General features: G+C 44.3%; 1 protein-coding gene across 1 annotated transcript in view; it reads right to left on the reverse strand.

Annotated features, from left to right (window-relative positions):
* Nucleotides 1-18,097, reverse strand: part of Ppp1r21 (protein phosphatase 1 regulatory subunit 21) — a 62,775-nt gene that overhangs the window by 13,704 nt on the left and 30,974 nt on the right. The window contains exons 10-16 of the mRNA XM_021186002.3: nt 17,046-17,147; nt 16,871-16,959; nt 13,454-13,590; nt 9,989-10,081; nt 6,979-7,106; nt 3,567-3,719; nt 747-839 (exon numbers count right to left, since the gene is read on the reverse strand). Coding sequence (XP_021041661.1) covers nt 747-839; nt 3,567-3,719; nt 6,979-7,106; nt 9,989-10,081; nt 13,454-13,590; nt 16,871-16,959; nt 17,046-17,147 — 795 coding nt within the window. The remainder of the gene's footprint in view (nt 1-746; nt 840-3,566; nt 3,720-6,978; nt 7,107-9,988; nt 10,082-13,453; nt 13,591-16,870; nt 16,960-17,045; nt 17,148-18,097) is intronic.

Genomic DNA, 18,097 nt, shown 5'->3' on the forward strand with positions numbered 1-18,097 from the left:
CACAGAGGCGAGAAGAGGGCATCAGATCCCCCTGCTACATGGGAGCTGGGAATCAGACCAATGTCCTCTGGAAATCAGCCAGTGGGAAGCAGGGTCGTGCTATGGAAAAACAGTCAGTGTGAACCATGGTAGTGCTATGGAAAGCAGTCAGTGTGAACCATGGTAGTGCTATGGAAAGCAGTCAGTGTGAACCATGGTAGTGCTATGGAAAGCAGTCAGTGTGAACCATGGTAGTGCTATGGAAAAAGCAGCCAGTGCTCTTAATGACTATGCCATTTCCTAGTCCTGTGAGAAGAATTCCCCCTAAGTACAATAAGTCAGACATTCAAGTAAATTAAATAAATACCTGACAAATCTAAATTGATCAGTTTATACCAATTTCTAAAAGAAATAGTGCCTTCCATGCCATCTACTGCCCCCGATTCCACTGACCAGCAAAGGGAAAGTCCTACTCACATAAGAGGAAAACCCTGACTGACGAGCCCCTCCCTCCCTCCCCCTGCCTCAGTATTCTGACGTCCATTTGTTGTGCTACTACTGAGCACCAACCATGACAGTATCTAAGGCAAGAAGCCCTAGGTGTCAGTGGACAATGCCTCTGGTCCTCATCCTCTCTCAAACCTCAGCCGTACATGCCACAGACAGCCATCTGACTGCTGGAGCTCTCTGTGCCCCTCACTGCTCCATCTTTAACCCTCCAACAGGATTGACCACCTCTGCCTTTTTACCAGACTCTGTTCCCATACCTGCTGTGCAAGGCCTTCCCGACTCTCTGTAGAGCTGAGAAGAACCCGGCGGTTGGCCACAGCTTCCCCGTAAGGCACAGACTCTGCGAGGGGCTAGGAAGAAAGCACTGTAGTCATTAACACGAAATGGAGTGTGATCCTAAGCCAAGATGGCGGTCAACATGGATGATTTCCTTTATTGCGAGTCAAAGGAAAACAAAAGACAGTTGTCCCCTCTCCAGCTCAAACTCTATGCACTTGAACCAAAACACAGGCGGTGGCAAGGCAGGAAATGCCGAGCAGACAGCCCACAGGCCTCTGCTGTGGGACAAATGGGGCATCCAGCTCAGTGAGGAAAGGAAGGCCTGACAGACAGAACAGAGAGGTGCTTCTCTCTCATGTAGTCATCACAGATCAGAGATAAAACACTTCAAAGTTAGATGAGGAAAGCTATCTAAAGAAAGCACGGCTCATGTTTCTATAACCTTGGGAAAGGGGCCTTGACTGAGAATGACCACCATGGAAGAAAAAGACCTATTGGGCAGAGGGGGGCGGGGGGCGGGGAGGAAGACAGACAAAAAAAAAGAAAGAAAGAAAGAAAGAAAGAAAGAAAGAAAGAAAGAAAGAAAGAAAGAAAGAAAGAAAGAAAGAAAGACAGACAGGAAAAGACCTGTTGCATGGCAAATAACATAAGGATCAAAATGTGTAGAATGCTGACTGTGTCAGTGGGCTTGCTGTCAGGCCTGACAAGCTGAGTTCCAGCCAAGGGACCCCTGTGGCGGAGAGAAGACGTCTTCAAGTTGTCCTCAAGGTTCTACATACATACATGGTTCCTGCGCACTGCTCCTACCCACTCAGAATAAATACAATTAAAAAGTTCTACTCTAAAAACAATACTATACCAAAACAGTAGAGAATATTTTCTACATGAAAAAAAAGATTTTTAATCGTGTTTATGTAGAAAATATATAGAGATAGGGTTTCTCTGTATAGCCCTGGCTGCCCTGGAACTCACTCTGTAGACCAGGCTGGCCTCGAACTCAGAAATATGCCTGCCTCTGCCTCCCAAGTGCTGAGATTAAAGGCGTGCGCCACCACTGCCCGGCTACGACAAAAATTCTTAATACAGGCTATCCAGGAGATACTGGGATGGATAAATTCTTAATACAGGCTATCCAGGAGATACTGGGATGGATAAATTCTTAATACAGGCTATCCAGGAGATACTGGGATGGATAAATTCTTAATACAGGCTATCCAGGAGATACTGGGATGGATAAATTCTTAATACAGGCTATCCAGGAGATACTGGGATGGATAAATTCTTAACACAGGCTATCCAGGAGATATTGGGATGGATAAATTCTTAATACAGGCTATCCAGGAGATATTGGGATGGATAAATTCTTAATACAGGCTATCCAGGAGATATTGCGATGGATATGACCTAGACATACTGCGTAAACGTAAGAAACTGTGAACAAATAGATTTTAAATATTCTTTAAAATTCTTAATATATAGGGAACTCTTTCAATTCTAGCTAGGGATATTTAATTTTAAAAGAGACTTAAACAGAACAAAGGTAACCATGAAAAACTAGTCTACTTCACCAGTCAGCAGAGACACACACAGCACATTAAAACAATAAGAAACTACTCTCTGAGCCAGATGAAATACATACATACTAAGCTTGCGTAGGAATAGGTGAGAGTAATGAAGTGTAGTCTGCATTATTTAAAGTTGCAGAAGTAGAAAAAAATGAAACACATTTGTAATTTTGTCTAACTAGAGTAAGAATCTGTGATGATCACGTGAGAAATGCGGCAGAACGCTGCTTTATGCCCAATCTCACCACTCACGTGACTCTCCCATGTTAAAACTGTCTACATGCAGAAACCTGACTGTACACATATCTCATGTGCACACAGAGACTATAAGACCAAAATGTATGTCTTTTAGAAGTTTACCCTTCTGATGCAATGTGTACATATTTCATTCATATGGCATGTGTGTAGGGTGTGAGCTGTTACAGTGACTGGATGGATGCATATGCATGCTTCTCACCTGACGGCTCTAGTACTTCATTCTGTGAATCAGTAAGGCTTTAACCATTGCACTGCCGGTGGGTATGTAGGCTGTTGCCTGGCTTTCACCCTTACATGCAGTGCTACAGAGAGTATAGTTTGTGTTTTAGGGTTCCAACTACAAAACACATACAGACATTCTTAAGGTAAAACATTCCAGGTAATTTCAGCTTCAGCTCATGGGTAATAATAATTACCAGCCTGACATGTCTGTCTGGACCCTTGGCACATTTATAAGCACCTGTATAAATCTACGCATGCTGTGCAAAACTCCTTTTTGCTATTTTGTAAAACCTAGGTTTCACTGTACACTTTGCTCTTTGCGTTCAGAATGTTTTAGGAGTCTGCCTGTCACACTGCATACGGTGCCCACTGCATCCCTGCTGAAACGCTGCATAGGTTTACAATATGGACGATCCACGGTTCATTTAAGCTTCTTCAGGTGGATGAGCTCTGAGAGCCACAGCCATGTGTAGACTACAGACAAGGTGAGTGCTCAAGCCACCTAGTTTGTATGCTTTATAGTTCTCCATGCCATCTCTTCTCTGAAGGGCATCCCTGGCCATATATAAGGCTACCTGGTACCCTAGAGTTGTCTAACTGACGTCTTTCTGACTTATTCTCCCGAAGAGAATTGATTGAGAGTCTGTGAATACAGCATTCCAAAAGAAGAACAGAAGAAGACATGGATGCTGTGGTGGACCAGCCCAACACAAGACCAAGTACATAAATGATTGTTAGCAGGACCCCACGAACCGTTCTCAAAGACTTCATATAGGCAGCAGCCTTCTTCTTGTACTGCAGCATGCACTCAGCCGAAAGGGGACTAATGAATCCGCTGGCTGTCTTGGGCCCATAGCTCAGTGAAGCAATGAAGTAGTCCACGTTGTTGCCGAAGAAAGATGCGATCTAAACACAGCAAGACAGGAAAACATTGTTCATTCTGCAGTGGTCTGAATGAGAATGGGCCCCAGAGCCTCACATGCTTAAATGTTTGGTTCTCCATTAGTGGAACTGTTTGGGAAGGATTAGGAGATGTGGCCCTGTTAGAGAAGGTATGGACTTGTTGGAGAAAAAGTGTCACCAGGGCTGGGCTTTGAGGCTTCAAAAGCCCGTGCCAGACCCAGTCTCTGTCTACCTACAACTTTCAGATGTGCATTCTCACCTATTGCTCCAGCTCCACACCTGTCTGCCTGTCACCAAGTCCCCTGCCATGACTCATGGACTCACCCTCTGAAGCAGTAAGCAGGCCCCATTTCAATGCTACCCTTCATAGGTTTCCATAATATTTCGTCACAGCAATTGAACTACAAGATTGCAGACACGCCCTGCTCTTTACAGTTTCTGTCCCTCCTCAAAGCTAAGACTGATGCATAATTAGTCTGTAGGTGACTAACTGATACTCTTTTTTGAGCTCAATATGTAGCTCTGGCTAATTTAGAACTCACCATGTAGACCAGGCTAGCCTTGAGCTCACAGAGATCCACCTCCCTAGGATTAAGGGCATGTGGCATGCACAGCTGTAGGTATTTCTCACAAACTATAACTTCTGTAATGATCTTAAAGTATCTATTTTTGTTTTTTTATGTTAACTTTGAATATCTCATATTTCAACAAAATAGATATGACATAAGCCTCTTAAAGTCATAATCACTACCAAAACTTAGTTCTGTACAATCTTAACTTATTAATTATAAGTAGAACAGAAAACAAGACTAAAAGCTCTGTAGATTCTTAGCATTTGTTCAGTCCATAGAACGCTACAAACATCCACAATGACAATTTTTCTGAGCTATGATTTTTAATTCTACAGTGCTACATGGAATGAAGAAATAAAGAAAATGACTGGCTAAATATCCTAGATACAAAAAAAAAAGTTCTGAGGGCTGAAGAGATGGCTCAGCGATTAAGAGCACTGACTGCTCTTCCAGAGGTCCTGAGTTTGATTCCCAGCAACCACATGGTGGCTCACAACCATCTGTCATGGGATCTGATGCCCTCTTCTGGTTCGCCTGAAGACAGTGACACAGTGTACTCAAATACATAAAATAAATAAATCTTTTAGAAAGAAAGGGAGGGGGGGGGGTAAGAAAGAAAGAGAGAGAGAGAGAGAGGAGGAGGAAATTCTGCATGCTGGTGCTCTATCTTGTAAACCTAGATCAGTGTTTGTGAGGGTTCAATCTTGGTAAATATTGCTCAAAACTAAGCAGCCACACTCCAGAAGTCTACACGCCTTACTTTGTATCAATCTTTTACCTCACCATGTGAATGAAACTCAGTGTTAGGAACTATCTGATCCATGTGAGGGAACATTCAGTAGCAGCGGTGGTGTTCTGAGAGGTTGTGGGGTCTTGCTGGAGGAAGCAGGACACTGGGGGATGGGCCTCCTGGTAACAGCTCTCCCGGTTCCTACAGTGCTCTGCTTCCTGACTGCAAATGCAATGTCGCCAGCTCCACATGCTCTACAGCCACGGATCCACCACGCTTTCCCCACCGCTGCAGATCTATCACCACAAAGGAGGAGCCAAGTACAACCACAGACATTGCAAAGTGAACAGGGGAAAGACCCAAGGAACCACAGGCAACCAAGGGATGCTGAGAGTCCCCTGGGAAGAGCACACCAGTTAGTTATCCAAGATCAAGTAAATGGTCAACCCTGAACACATGCATACGAGTGACACGGGCTGAATGCTGTGGGAACCTTTCTGGAATAAGCACTCCATTGCTGAAAATGGAGGAGACAAGATGCCACCAGCGGACTGAAGCCAGGACAGCTCCTGAAAGGTTTCAATCCCAGGTCCAGCTTCCATTCTCTGTTTGTGCTCTAACAAGCAGGGCAGTTTTCACTGGTGTTTATGGCCGGTACCAGGTTGCTAAGGGCAACAACCCATTGTTTCAGCTATTCCTCAAGGTCATTCTGTCCCAGATAGCCAGTGAGATCACGCTTGGAAAATAGTGCAGGCAGTGCTTTCAGTAAATCACTAAAGAAATCACCCTATCAGTACCTCATAATTGGTCTTTTCTTCCTTACTATGCTTCATTAGCAGGTAATACATAGGAGTGTGTGTGTGTGTGTGTGTGTGTGTGTGTGTGTGTGTGTGTGTATGCATGTGCAGAGATGCTCATGTAACAATTAATGAAAAATGAGATCATGAATTTGAAAGACAGCCGAAAGTGGTACATGGGAGGGTTTAGAGGGAAGAAAGGGGAAAGGAAAATGATTTAATTATATTAAAATCTCCAAAGTAAAAGCAATAATTAAAAAATAAATCTATCCTTCCTTTAATTGTTTCTTGCAAGGCATCTGGTCACAGACAAGGGAACTAATCTGTGTAGAGATCACAGGCTCTGTACAAGTACAGGCTCTGTCCAACAAAATCAGCACCTGGGGCTGGGAAGATGGCGACTGCGTTGCTGCCACGCTGCCAAGCTGAGTCCCATCTCCAGGGTCCACAGGGTAGAAAGAAAGACTGACTCCCACAAGCTGTCCTCTCACCTCTTTGGCTGGGGCAAATAAAAATAATGGTAAAGATGTTGTTGTATTATAAATGAGTAATAATATATTACTAAAAGAACCATAGGCTACAGATGTGTGTGTGTGTTTGCACATGTTTATTTGTGTGTGACATGCGAACCAAAAGAGAACTGTTTGGAAGGGGAGAAGAGACCAGTGGGAAGGGAAGGGAAGGGAAAAGGGACAAGAAGGCCATGGGGGTAGAATATAACAAAGTACAGGGACAGATATGTAAGAGATATTATAATGAAGCCCGTTGTTTTGTATATGAAATAAAAACATTGAAAACTACTTTGGTTTTGAAAACTAGTGAGTGAGCCGCTCATTCACCACAGCGCTCAATAGTCGCTGCCATGGGGTTTCAGACAGGCAGATGGTTCCGTGAAAAACACTAGGGGAAAGGTGCTGGGCAATGACAAAGAAAAGTAAGACATTGTCTTAGAAAACAGAAAAGGATACAGCACAGTGGCCGGGGGTCTGCCTGCCAGGCACAGGGCCCTGGGTCAGTCCCCAGACTCCTCCTCTTCTTTCTCCCAGCTACACACACACACACACACACACACACAGACCTTATAGTCCACGGTCCTTTTATACATCAATTTTCCCAACATTTCTTTTTAGGGAGCACGTGCAGCGAGCTGGCTTTACACTCACCTTGCCCGCTCCGTTTGTTAACGTCACTGCTGAGGACAAGATGCAGTCGTTAGTCGTAACTAGCTTCTGTGTTGCTGTTGGAAGTTCATGCTCTATGGAAGCCTTCTGACTATAGTGTTTGGAAATATCTACAAGAAATGATGAAGTGAAAACATGTCTGTTCACATACAAGCCGCATGCAGCTAGCCAGCCGGACCGATTCTCACAGCTGCCCTTCACGATTTGTTAAGTGCATTGGAAAACAATGACTTCAAGAATCAAGACTTTGCTACATCATCTGATCACAAAGTAAACGGGGGAGAGGGGTAACAGAAATGCACAGGTCTCTGTGAGTGTATGCACATATGCGTGCACAGGTGCCCAAGGAGGCCAGACGACAGTACCGGAGTCACTGAAGCTGGAGTTATAAGCATTTATGAGCCATCTGATGAGGGATCTTGGATTGCAACCCAGGTCCTAATGATTAAGCATCAAAAGCTCTTAACCAGTGAACCATCTCCAGCCCCTATATGCAACTTGTAGCACACTTTTCTGTTCAGAGAAAAGTTACAGAGGCTTTCTACATCCCTCAGCCAGATTTCCTCCTTACATAAGTCATTTTCTGTTCTGTTTTGTTTTTCTTTCAGTAGCAAGGATCAAAACCAGGGCCCCCTGTGTTCTGGCAAGTGCTCTAACCTCTGAGCCTGAATGTCCATTTTTACATCGTGGTGTTACTATTATAGCTGTCCCTCTAAAGAACCAACAGGCTGGCACCTGGCTATCGTGTTCCGTATTTGTTTAAATAAACGGCTCAAGCATGCCACAGCATGGGTGTGGAAGTCAGGGGACGCCTACGGTGGTTCTCAGTTCTCTCCTACACCAGGTGGGGTCCAGCAATCAAGCTCAGGTGCTCAGTCCTGGGGACAGACACTTTTATCCACTGAGCGACTTTGCAGCCCTCGGCTTCAATGCAACCCCACATACAGCACACATTTTGATAACTCCCATGCTTTCCTTTCACACTAACAACCTACCACCACCCTGCCTGGACATCCTCCCTACATCCAAATTAGAGCAAGCAACTATTATTGTTCAGGGAAAGGTAGAAGGGTAGAGGGTTACAATGAAGGTTGTCTTAAAAACCAAGATTCTGCCAGGCCTTGTGGTGCAGGCCTTGTGGCAATTCCATTCTCAGGAGTCTGAGGCTACTTTGAAACTAGCCTGGGCTTTAGGGTAAGACCCTGACCAAATAAAACCAAGCACCTAAGCAACAACAAAGAGATACTTCTGTTAACGCCAGTTAATACACTCTGCATTCTCATCACACAACAGGCTTCTGAGGTAGGCAAGCAGACAGACTGAAACCGTTGCCCTAGCAACAAGGCCCCATAGTCACTTCCCTGGATCCTTCCTGTTTCCCGCCTTTCTCTTCTTTTGTTAAATTCATTTTCAAGAGTAGAAACAAGCTTGAAAATGTCATAATGGAACACGTTATTTTCTCACTAAACTGAAAAAGAGAAGAAACAGCAGCGGCAACACAAGGACGGAGGAGCCCAGCTCTCCACCGCCGCCGAGCGAGAGAAGGACAACGCTCTGTCCTGGGCAGCGCAGCAGCATCTTGACTTCAGAAAGTGTGCAAACTAAAGCGTGCTAATGCCTCTAAAGCACTTTAGGCTCCTGAGGATGTAACTGGTGAGTTAAAATGTCAACATAAAGATATTTTGTCATGCCAATCTTGCAGGGGACACTAATTATATCCCTCCTACACATTATACAAAATACTTTTACATCAAAAAAAAAAACAAAAACAAATTATTTCCTGTAAAATAATCGCTATCAATAGTGTGGTGAACCATCCAGGAGCTTAAGCTGGTTACACAGTCCTTCAAACAGCTCCTGTACCTTCCCCTTTCCCACAGTCTCAGAAGGGGAAAGGGGCAGGGGACAGGACATCTAGAAGCAACGCAGCTACAAATTGACTGTTACTAAGAATCACTCAAGAAGCACAAGAAGAACCTTAAGAGACGTCCCTCAACCCCTGGGCCAATTATGTTCTTTGGGGGTGGGGGTGCAATGGTGGCAAAACAGGGTTTCTCTGCATAGCTCTGGCTGTCCTGGAACTCATGCTATAGATGAGGCTGGAGGAGAACTCAGAGATACACGCTGATACATGCAGGGATTAATCGAGTGCCACCACTCCCCAGAAGCCAACTGTTTTTAAAAGCATAGAACCAAATGAAAACTGGACAGGCCCTTAAAACAGACATTTATTTATTATTCAGTCATTTACTTATTTATTTATTGACACAGGGGGTATCTATGTAGGCCAAGCTGGCCTAGAACTCAGAGGTCCTCCTGTCCCTACCTCTCTATACTGGAACTAAAGGTCTGTGCCACTACACCTGAGATCTTTATTTCTTAAATGTTATGCTCAACAAGACCAGATTTAAAACAGGCATTTTAGATACCAAAGTATGAGCTTGGAATGTAGCTCAGTGTAGAACAGTAATGTAACCTGTTTAGGGCCCTAGGTTCAATCCCCAGCACTAAGCAACACTAAGAAGGATGCCAGTGAGGCGCTGGGCACAGTGTGCGCCTGTAACCCCAGCATCCCAGAGCAGAGGCAGGAAGGCCACAAGCTTCAACTATCTAGAGAGATCTACGTAGCCAAGACTACGTAGTAAGGCTGTCAGGATAAGGAGGCACTAGGATACCATTCGTGCATGCTTGAGTTCTAACAAGTATAACAGACTTTGCTGAGTGTCTGATGGGGTCCAACCCCGATTCCATGCAGATCACCACAGCGTGCTTCCTGTGAAGCACTGTGCCAAGGTCTGCTCTTGGGTACTGTGTTTACTTTCAGCAGTGAAGCAGATGGAAGAGCAGAAGGCTGTAGCTGTGCACTTTCACAGAATCCAAAGGCTGCTGAGCCTTTTTCTGGGTCTGTAACCCTCAGCAGTGTTTAAGCAAAATGCAGGCAGATCTCAAAAATGAAGGTTTTCACAGACTCAGGCTCCGGTTCAAAGCTCACCTTTCATGACATCATGAAAGCCATGCAGAGCAGCACCAACATTTGTTAAGACGGAAGTGTAGTTTGTTCGAAGGAGTCCATCTGGCTCTGTACCTAGAAAGAAAACAGTCACAAGTCCATGAGCATTTCCCTGGGAAGGTGACAGTGTGTGCACACATGGACATACACACATCACATTGAACTTACACACAATAAACGAAGAGGAGAAAGTCAGTAACGACTCGGAAGGAAGAGCACAAGTCTGTCGTAAGTGAGCCAAGTCTCCCCCGCCCCAGCTCAGTGCATCAGAAATCCCACCGCCTACAGGCACAGCCCAGCACAAAGGCATCCCTCTCCTGTTTCCGAGATACGGCTGGATGTCTCCTCTTTCTCCCAGCCACTGGCTGATGAGGTTAAGTTCTGATCAGGTCTGGCCAAGAAGTGGGGAGGGACCCCTTCCTTCACCTACTCTCCCACGTCTGAGATGAGGTTCTACCTTGACCAAGTGCTGCGGAGAACGTTGTGACCCTTGTCACCCCTGGCAAGCCAAAGAGACCTGAGATACAACTGTCCCCAACACTTCAACTGAAGCTCTGAGACTGAGCTCTAGAAAGAAAAAAAAAAAAAGCAGCAAGGAAATGCTGTCCCCTGGGAGAAGTGAAGACGTCATCAAGCCTATGGCTCTCACTCAATAAACTGTGGTGAAAGCACAGGAGAGACTGGCCAATTCACTGACCCAGACTATAGGCTGGTAAGTTACCACAGTGAGAAGAAAGACACAGTCCTCTGGCAGCCACAAATCATGAACACTAACCTCAAAAATTGAACCAGCTTGCTATATATGTTAACTCTAAAGAAGCCTGTATTGAATGCAATTGTTTTTAAGTGACACATGCCCCAAAGCCTTCAAAAAAGCCCAGAGCCACAATCAGAGGAGCTTAATCCAGGGTCTAATTAGGGAAGGAGAGGCCGCAAAGTCACTCACTATCATCCTGACTGTGCATGCCCAAGGCTGAGGCCCAGGAGCAGCAGCAGGAGTAAGTCCCAGGCCCCCACAACTACACTGCTTAAGGAAACACCATGTTCATGGGTCAGAAGACCTGAGAAGCAATACTCTCAGTATATTTCCCGGGGCTACTCTAACAAAGTACCTACCACAAATGAGACACTTACGCTATAGAACCCCACAAGCTGCTGCTGCAATTCATAAGAAGGGATCCTGAACAACCAAAACACTCTTGAAAAAGAAGAAAGTAGGAGGGCTCACACTTCCTCATCTCAAAAGTTACTACAAAGCAACAGTCATCAGAACGGTGTGTGACTGCCCAGGAGACACGTAGATTCAGAAACAATACTGGAAGTCCAGGAATAAACTCATACATGTATGGTCAACTGACTTTGAATGAGGGTGCAGGACCAGTTGCCACAATGAACTGTCCTCTGGACACATGGACCAAGATGCTGGGCAGCCACATGAAAAGGAGGAGTCAGAGCCTCACCCTGCACCACACACCCAAATTAACTCCAAATGGATCAAAGACCCAAGTGTAACCATAAACATTGTTAAGCTCTTAGAAGTAAACAAGGCCTCGTAACGTTGGACTTGACAAGGGGTCTTTACATATGGGAAAAGCAGGACCCCTCCCCAACAGAAAGAATTAACAGTTAAACGGATAATTAACAGACTTTCATCACACTTAAAGATATCTGTGTTTTAAAGCATGTTGCAGACAAAGAAAAAACAAGCCCCAAAGTAGAAGAAAATTCAGTGGATCACATATCCAACAAGGGACTTGGCTGTGGAATATATAAAGAACTGTCATAACTCAATGATAAGAAGGCAAACAACTGAACCCCACTTAAAACGAAGAAGAGATCCAAACAGACGTTTCACCAAAGAAATAAACATGCATCTGGCAAGCCAGACAGCAGGGAAAAGGAAGTCAAACCACAGCAAAGGGTCCCTTCAGAACCACTAGGACGGCCAAGACCAAAGTCCAATAACAGCAACTGTTAGTGCGGACGAGGAAAAATTTAACTCTCACATATTGCTGGCAGGAGGAAAATGGTCTTGTTAACTTTTCAGATAGTTCAATATAGCCAACCATCTGACCTAGGTATAGGAGGGTGTCACCAGACCCAGAGAATGAAAAGATAAACCCACATAAAAGCTCATATGCTAATGTCTGTAGCATTATTGTTCGTAATAGTCAAACGATCCCAATTTTTTGATGGATGCACATTGTACTATTTGGTATTCTGCAATAAAAAGGTATGGAGAGTGGACACGTGCTCTACATTTTGCATCAGTCTCGCAAGCTTTATTACATGAAAGCTAACAGACCCACCCAATTACATATAGTGGATCCATTTGTTAATCTGGAGACGGGAATTAGAGAAGTAGCTGCTTGGTGTTAGGCAGGAAAGCTATAGCTAAAGAACTAAAGGGTCTTCAGGCGACTAAATGGTGTAAAGCGGTCTGCACTGTAGGGCAAGGCATGAGCACACTGAAAGCAACTGGGCTGGGCTTTAAGTGGGTAACTGCAGTAGGTAACTGAGAGCACAGAGGAGACAAAAACAGGCGCTTTTCTTTTTTTTGGGGGGGGGGTTGTTTGTTTGTTTGTTTTGTTTTGTTTTTTCAAGACAGGGTTTCTCTGTGTAGCCCTGGCTGTTCTGGAACTCACTCTGTAGACCAGGCTGGCCTCGAACTCAGAAACCCGCCTGCCTCTACCCTCCATGTGCTGGGATTTAAGGCGTGCACCACCACCTGGCTAAGGCACTTTCCTTATGCTGTCGCTCATGTGCCCGTAATCGTCCCTCCCTCCTTCCCTCCCTCCCTCCTTCTCTCCCTTTCCCCTCCCTCTCTCCCTTCTCCTTTCCCTCCCTCCCCCTCCTTCCATCCCTCCTCTCTCTCCCTCCCTCCTGCCTTTAAAGCCCAGGCTGTGAAGAAATGCAGGGAACTTAGGGTACTTTTGCCTCAGCTTCCTGGGTCTCAAGATCACAGATGTACCTCCAGGCCCAGCTAAAACCACAGCATTCTTAAAAACACCACTGAAACTGAAGTCCTCAGTGACTGCCTGAGTATTTTTCTCTAGTTAGGCCAAAGGGAGACAATCCACAGCTTTAAAAGCTCCCATGCGCTGTGGCTGCTACCAAATGACCCTGATGCCCCTGTGGCTCCCTTAGTGAAGCGTTGTTACGCTCACCCTATAAACTGTCATGACTCTACCGTCTCCACTTAAGAAAAGAGGAGAGAGTGTGAATTCATATTTAATGCATGGTTAATGCCCAATAGTTTATCTCACCTTCATAGCACAGCACTCAAATCCACTTACCCTTGAATTCCCTAACTCTAGCTCACTGAATGCAGGGTTTTCTGCCCCCAGACCTTCTGTTCTGCCCACTCTCCCGAGCTGACCCACACCCTTTCCAGCCTCTGCGCTGCCCGGCCCTTGCAGCTGAGCCGTGGGCCGTGGTCTCACTTACTTGGCAAGGCGAGGAGAGTGACGTACGTCTGCAGCTTCTCAAACACGGCTGTCATCCTCTTCACGTCCTGGGACAGCTCCAGGTTCCTGGCTCTCAGTGCAGGTGTGCAGAGGGAAGAGTCACACTCTTCTTCTAAACTGGGAACGGCAGGGTTGGAAGGTGAGCATCCGTCATGACGTCCCTTTTCTTGTCTCTGTGCAGCCCTGGCTGTCCTGGAGCTCACTCTGTAGACCAGGCTGGCCTTGAACTCAGAGATCTGCCTGCCTCTGCCTCTGAATTAAAAGTGTGCACCACTATGCCTGGCTTCCGTTTTTCTTTTATAAAAAAAAAATTTGTCTAAATGTTTAGATAGATAGATAGATAGATAGATAGATAGATAGATAGATAAGAAAAGTAGATACACACTCATACACATATACATATACAATTTTTTATTTGTCTAAATGCTTTGCCTGCATATGTCTGTGTACCATTTGTGTGTCTGGTTCACGAGGAGGCCAGAAGAGGTTTCACATGCCCTGGACCTGGAGTTATGGGTGGTTGTGAGCTACCTACCGTGTAGAAGCTAGAACTCACAGCCAGGTGCTCAAGAAGAACAAAATGTGCTCTTAATCGCTGAGCCACATCTCCAGCATGACAGAAGTGTATTGTTAGGTATTGAAATTATTTTTTGAAAAAGTTATTTATGTGGATGCACATGCCACCGCATCAGTGTGGCCTCAGAAGGCCACCTGCAGCAGTGGGTTCTATCCTTCCGCCATGTGAGTCTCAACAGCCGAGCAGCACAAGTCTTTGCCTACTGAGCCACCGTCTGGACTGTATGACGGTCTTAAAATAGACATGTGTCACGCGGCTTCTCATCACGACCTCTCGCAGGACTTTAAGAGAGTCAACAGTTCCAAGAAACAAAAGCAAAACTGTCCCATTTCCCTATGGATTTGCTTGAAATCTGGTAACAAAACGGTGTGAGACAAACAAGAGAAGGCATGGAGGAGAACCAGGCTGCCTCTGTGCAGCTGACACCAGGGGCACAACTGCGCTGTGAACCTCGGTGGAGATCACCGCAGCAGACAGAGCTGGACACTCCCATGTCTGGAGAGAGGGCACGGGAACGCGGGGCCTGCCTTGCTTTCTTTTTTTTCCTGCTCTATGTGAGTGAATTGTTGGTTCAGTAATAAACACATAGAACCTTTGCTAGGGAAAACCTCAAATTATTTACAGAAGACTTTTCATTTAACTGAATCCCTAAAGAGAATTAAATAAACAAAAACCGGTATTGCTGCTACTATAGGCTCACATTTAAACGTTCCTAGTTGTCTTAGTCAGGGTTTCTATTCCTGCACAAACATCATGGGGAGGAAAGGGTTTATTCAGCTTACACCTTCCACACTGCTGTTCATCACCAAAGGAAGTCAGGACTGGAACTCAAGCAGGTCAGGAAGCAGGAGCTGATGCAGAGGCCATGGAGGGATGTTCTTTACTGGCTTGCTTCTCCTGGCTTGCTCAGTCTGCTCTCTTATAGAACCAAGACTACCAGCCCAGAGATGGTCCCACCCACAAGGGGCCTTTCCCTCTTGATCACTAATTGAGAAAATGCCTTACAGCTGGATCTCATGGAGGCATTTCCCCAACTGAAGCTCCTTTCTCTGTGATAACTCCAGCCTGTGTCAAGTTGACACACAAAACCAGCCAGTACACTAATATTATCAAAAATATATTTTACCATTTTCAACTTTAAGTAGGTACTTTATAAGGTTCTTTAAATGTGGATTCTTAATAATGTTTATTTAACAGTGCATAGTAATCAAGTAAAAAGGTCCATACATAACGAGGGAGGTGAGCTTCAGGGGCAGCCTGAGCCATGCAGCCAAACTCTGTTCCCACCCTCAAAACAAAACCAAACCTAGAAATGTTAACAAGGAGACGCGATTCCATCTCCTCCCTTCCTCTCCCCTAGTCACCTGCTCTATTCAATTCTGCTCCCAAAGGGGTTATTTAGACAGACAGATAGACAGACAGATGATAGAGCATAAAAATACATAGCCAGAGAGAAAGAGAAAGCATAAAAATGATAGCCATGTAAAATATCAAATACTTCCGAGACACGGTTCTTCACTGTGCTGCACACTGACCTAGAGTGTATAATCAGCCTGCCCGTTTCCCACGGGCTGGGGCTCAGGGTGTGCTCTGCCAAGCTGACTTTACAATGCTTCTGAAACACACAGTCTTCTCAAAGAAGCCGCACCAGTACTGTCTATTCTGTTTTAAAGTCTTGTTTTTAAAGATTAATTTATTCACATATTATATATATATGAGTGCTCTGTTTTTGCGCACACTAAAATGAGGGAATCAAATCTATTACAGATGTTTGTGAGCCATCATGTGGTGGCTGGAAATAAACTCAGGACCTCCGGAAGAGCAGCCAAGTGCTCTTAAGTGCTCTTAACTGCTGAGCCATCTCTCTAGCCCCTGTCATAAAGTGTTTAAATCTTCTCATATGCACAAACCTTAGCATCTGCTTACCCAAATACCTGGAAAGCTTAGAATTCAGAAATAAGATGTCACATAAAATGTATTAATTCTTAAAAATGAAACTCTACTTTTAAAATATCAATAGTAAATTTATGTAGTTTCTAATTTTGTAATACTTTATATTTCAAGAAAATTTTTTGTTCCATTGTTTTATTCCTTAATTAAAAAAAAAAAACAAAAAAGGTTTAGGTGAAAAAGATAACTTTGTAGTTTTAGTTCAAATATCAAAGTATTAAAACTTGCCAGATGGGCCTGTTTACGCCTTAATCCTACCATTCAGAAAGCTGAGGCGGGTGGATCTCTATAAATTCATGGTTAGGCTGGTCTGCATTGCAAGCTTTACCAGTCAAGACTGCATAATCAAATCTTGTCTCAAAACAAACAAACAAAAAAGTATTAAAAGTTACAAGCAATTTTATCAAATTTCTAGTACATTTTTATGCCTTTCTAGAAATTTAACATGTGTAGTAAAGGTTCCTGAATATTTAGGGTAGAATATTAAAGGACCTGGGTTCAGAGTAGATAAATATTTTACTTTATAATTTAAATAAGGCAACAATAATAACAATAAAAAGATATCATTTCAAAAATACCTAAGGATTAAGATTCAAATGCAGATGTTAAATATTCTAACTCCCATGTAGATATTAACAACAAAGGAATAATATGAACTCAAAGCCAAAATTTTTCTTCCAAAAAAAAAATGTGGCATTCTCAATTATTGAAACCACTGCTTATGGCCTTGTGCGATGCTAACAGTCGGCAGAGTAAAGGGCAGCTGAGAACCACCTGACTGACTGACTGACCACTCGGACTATTAACTCCAGGGCAAGTCAGGTCCCATCTGCAGCTTCCTCAGCTCCCCGCCTCTAGGGGAATGCATACCTTTTTAACTGATAAGGAAGGATCTTCCTCAGGAAGCGTACGTAGGAAGTTAGATGATCTGAAAACATTTTCAATTTCACAGTTGTCTCCTGGATAAAAAAGCAATTTCACAGTTAAAAGCGTTACCGGCCAATAAGAGCTCCCATTTTCTGCTGTAAAACAAGGAGGGAATTACCAGGACAGTCACAGTATCCTCTGTAATGCTCTCGAACAAGTGCAGCATTCCTTCCTCAAGGGGGCGGACATACGATGCGTTTTCATGAAGGTATTGGGAGAACTGAAAATGAGAGAGAAGCATTTGAATGAATTTGCTGGAAGATTAGCATCAGCATGCAGGAGGTGGACTGGAAGTGTGCTACCTCACTTCTGGAAAGCCCCTCTAAAGTCCCACATAATATTCTGTGGCCCTCTTCCCAATCCAAATCAAGGAAGCTGGAGAGGATGACAGGATGAGCAAACAATCAGGCATTTGAAGAAACAGGAGGAGACAGCACAGCACAGAGGGCCAGCATCCCTGAGCACAGGGTAGACTCTGTGTTATGGCCCTCACTGTTCAAAACAAGCCTGCCTGGCAGCTTTTCGTTTTACTCTGTACACTACTCAAGGTTAACAAATGCCAGGACTGAAATCAAGACGAGTTAAAACGTTTATTATCATCACTGATATCAGTATGCAAACACAGCCCAGTAGCATATTCTGTATGCTTAGCATTTGTGAGGCTCTAGGTTAAATCCCATCATAGGGAGGGGGACCCCACTATATTTTTAGACAATTTAAAAACAAAGGGGTTTCACTTACTAAACATCTCAGCCATCTAGATATGTTTGAGTTCCTGCTGATACACATGCACTACTGTCTTATCTTCTACAACACTCAGGTGACCTATGGGAACTGCACACTAGCACCGTCCTGAACAGCTCAAGCACTCCAGAGTCCATTGCCCACATCCGTAAAGTATGAGTTCTCTGCTACTTTACAACTCTAGGAATTAGTTTACACATTTTGGTCATCTTTTAGCAAAAGGTTTCTAAACCTTCAATATTATAGACTTTTTAAGAAAATCAGAGGGGCTTTCACAGGCTAAACAACAGAAGATGAAATACTGAGAAGTGAATGAATTCTTCAAAATAGTGAGGTGTTCTGCACAAATTCAGATTGCAGAAGTTATTTTCCTGGGCTTCAGTGGACTTGTGGGATGAGAACTGGTGAAAGCCAGGCAGTGTTGAG

Source organism: Mus caroli, unplaced genomic scaffold (genome assembly GCF_978045245.1).
Source record: "Mus caroli unplaced genomic scaffold, Mus_caroli_1 scaffold_18, whole genome shotgun sequence".
In the NCBI taxonomy this organism is placed as follows: Eukaryota; Metazoa; Chordata; class Mammalia; order Rodentia; family Muridae; genus Mus; species Mus caroli.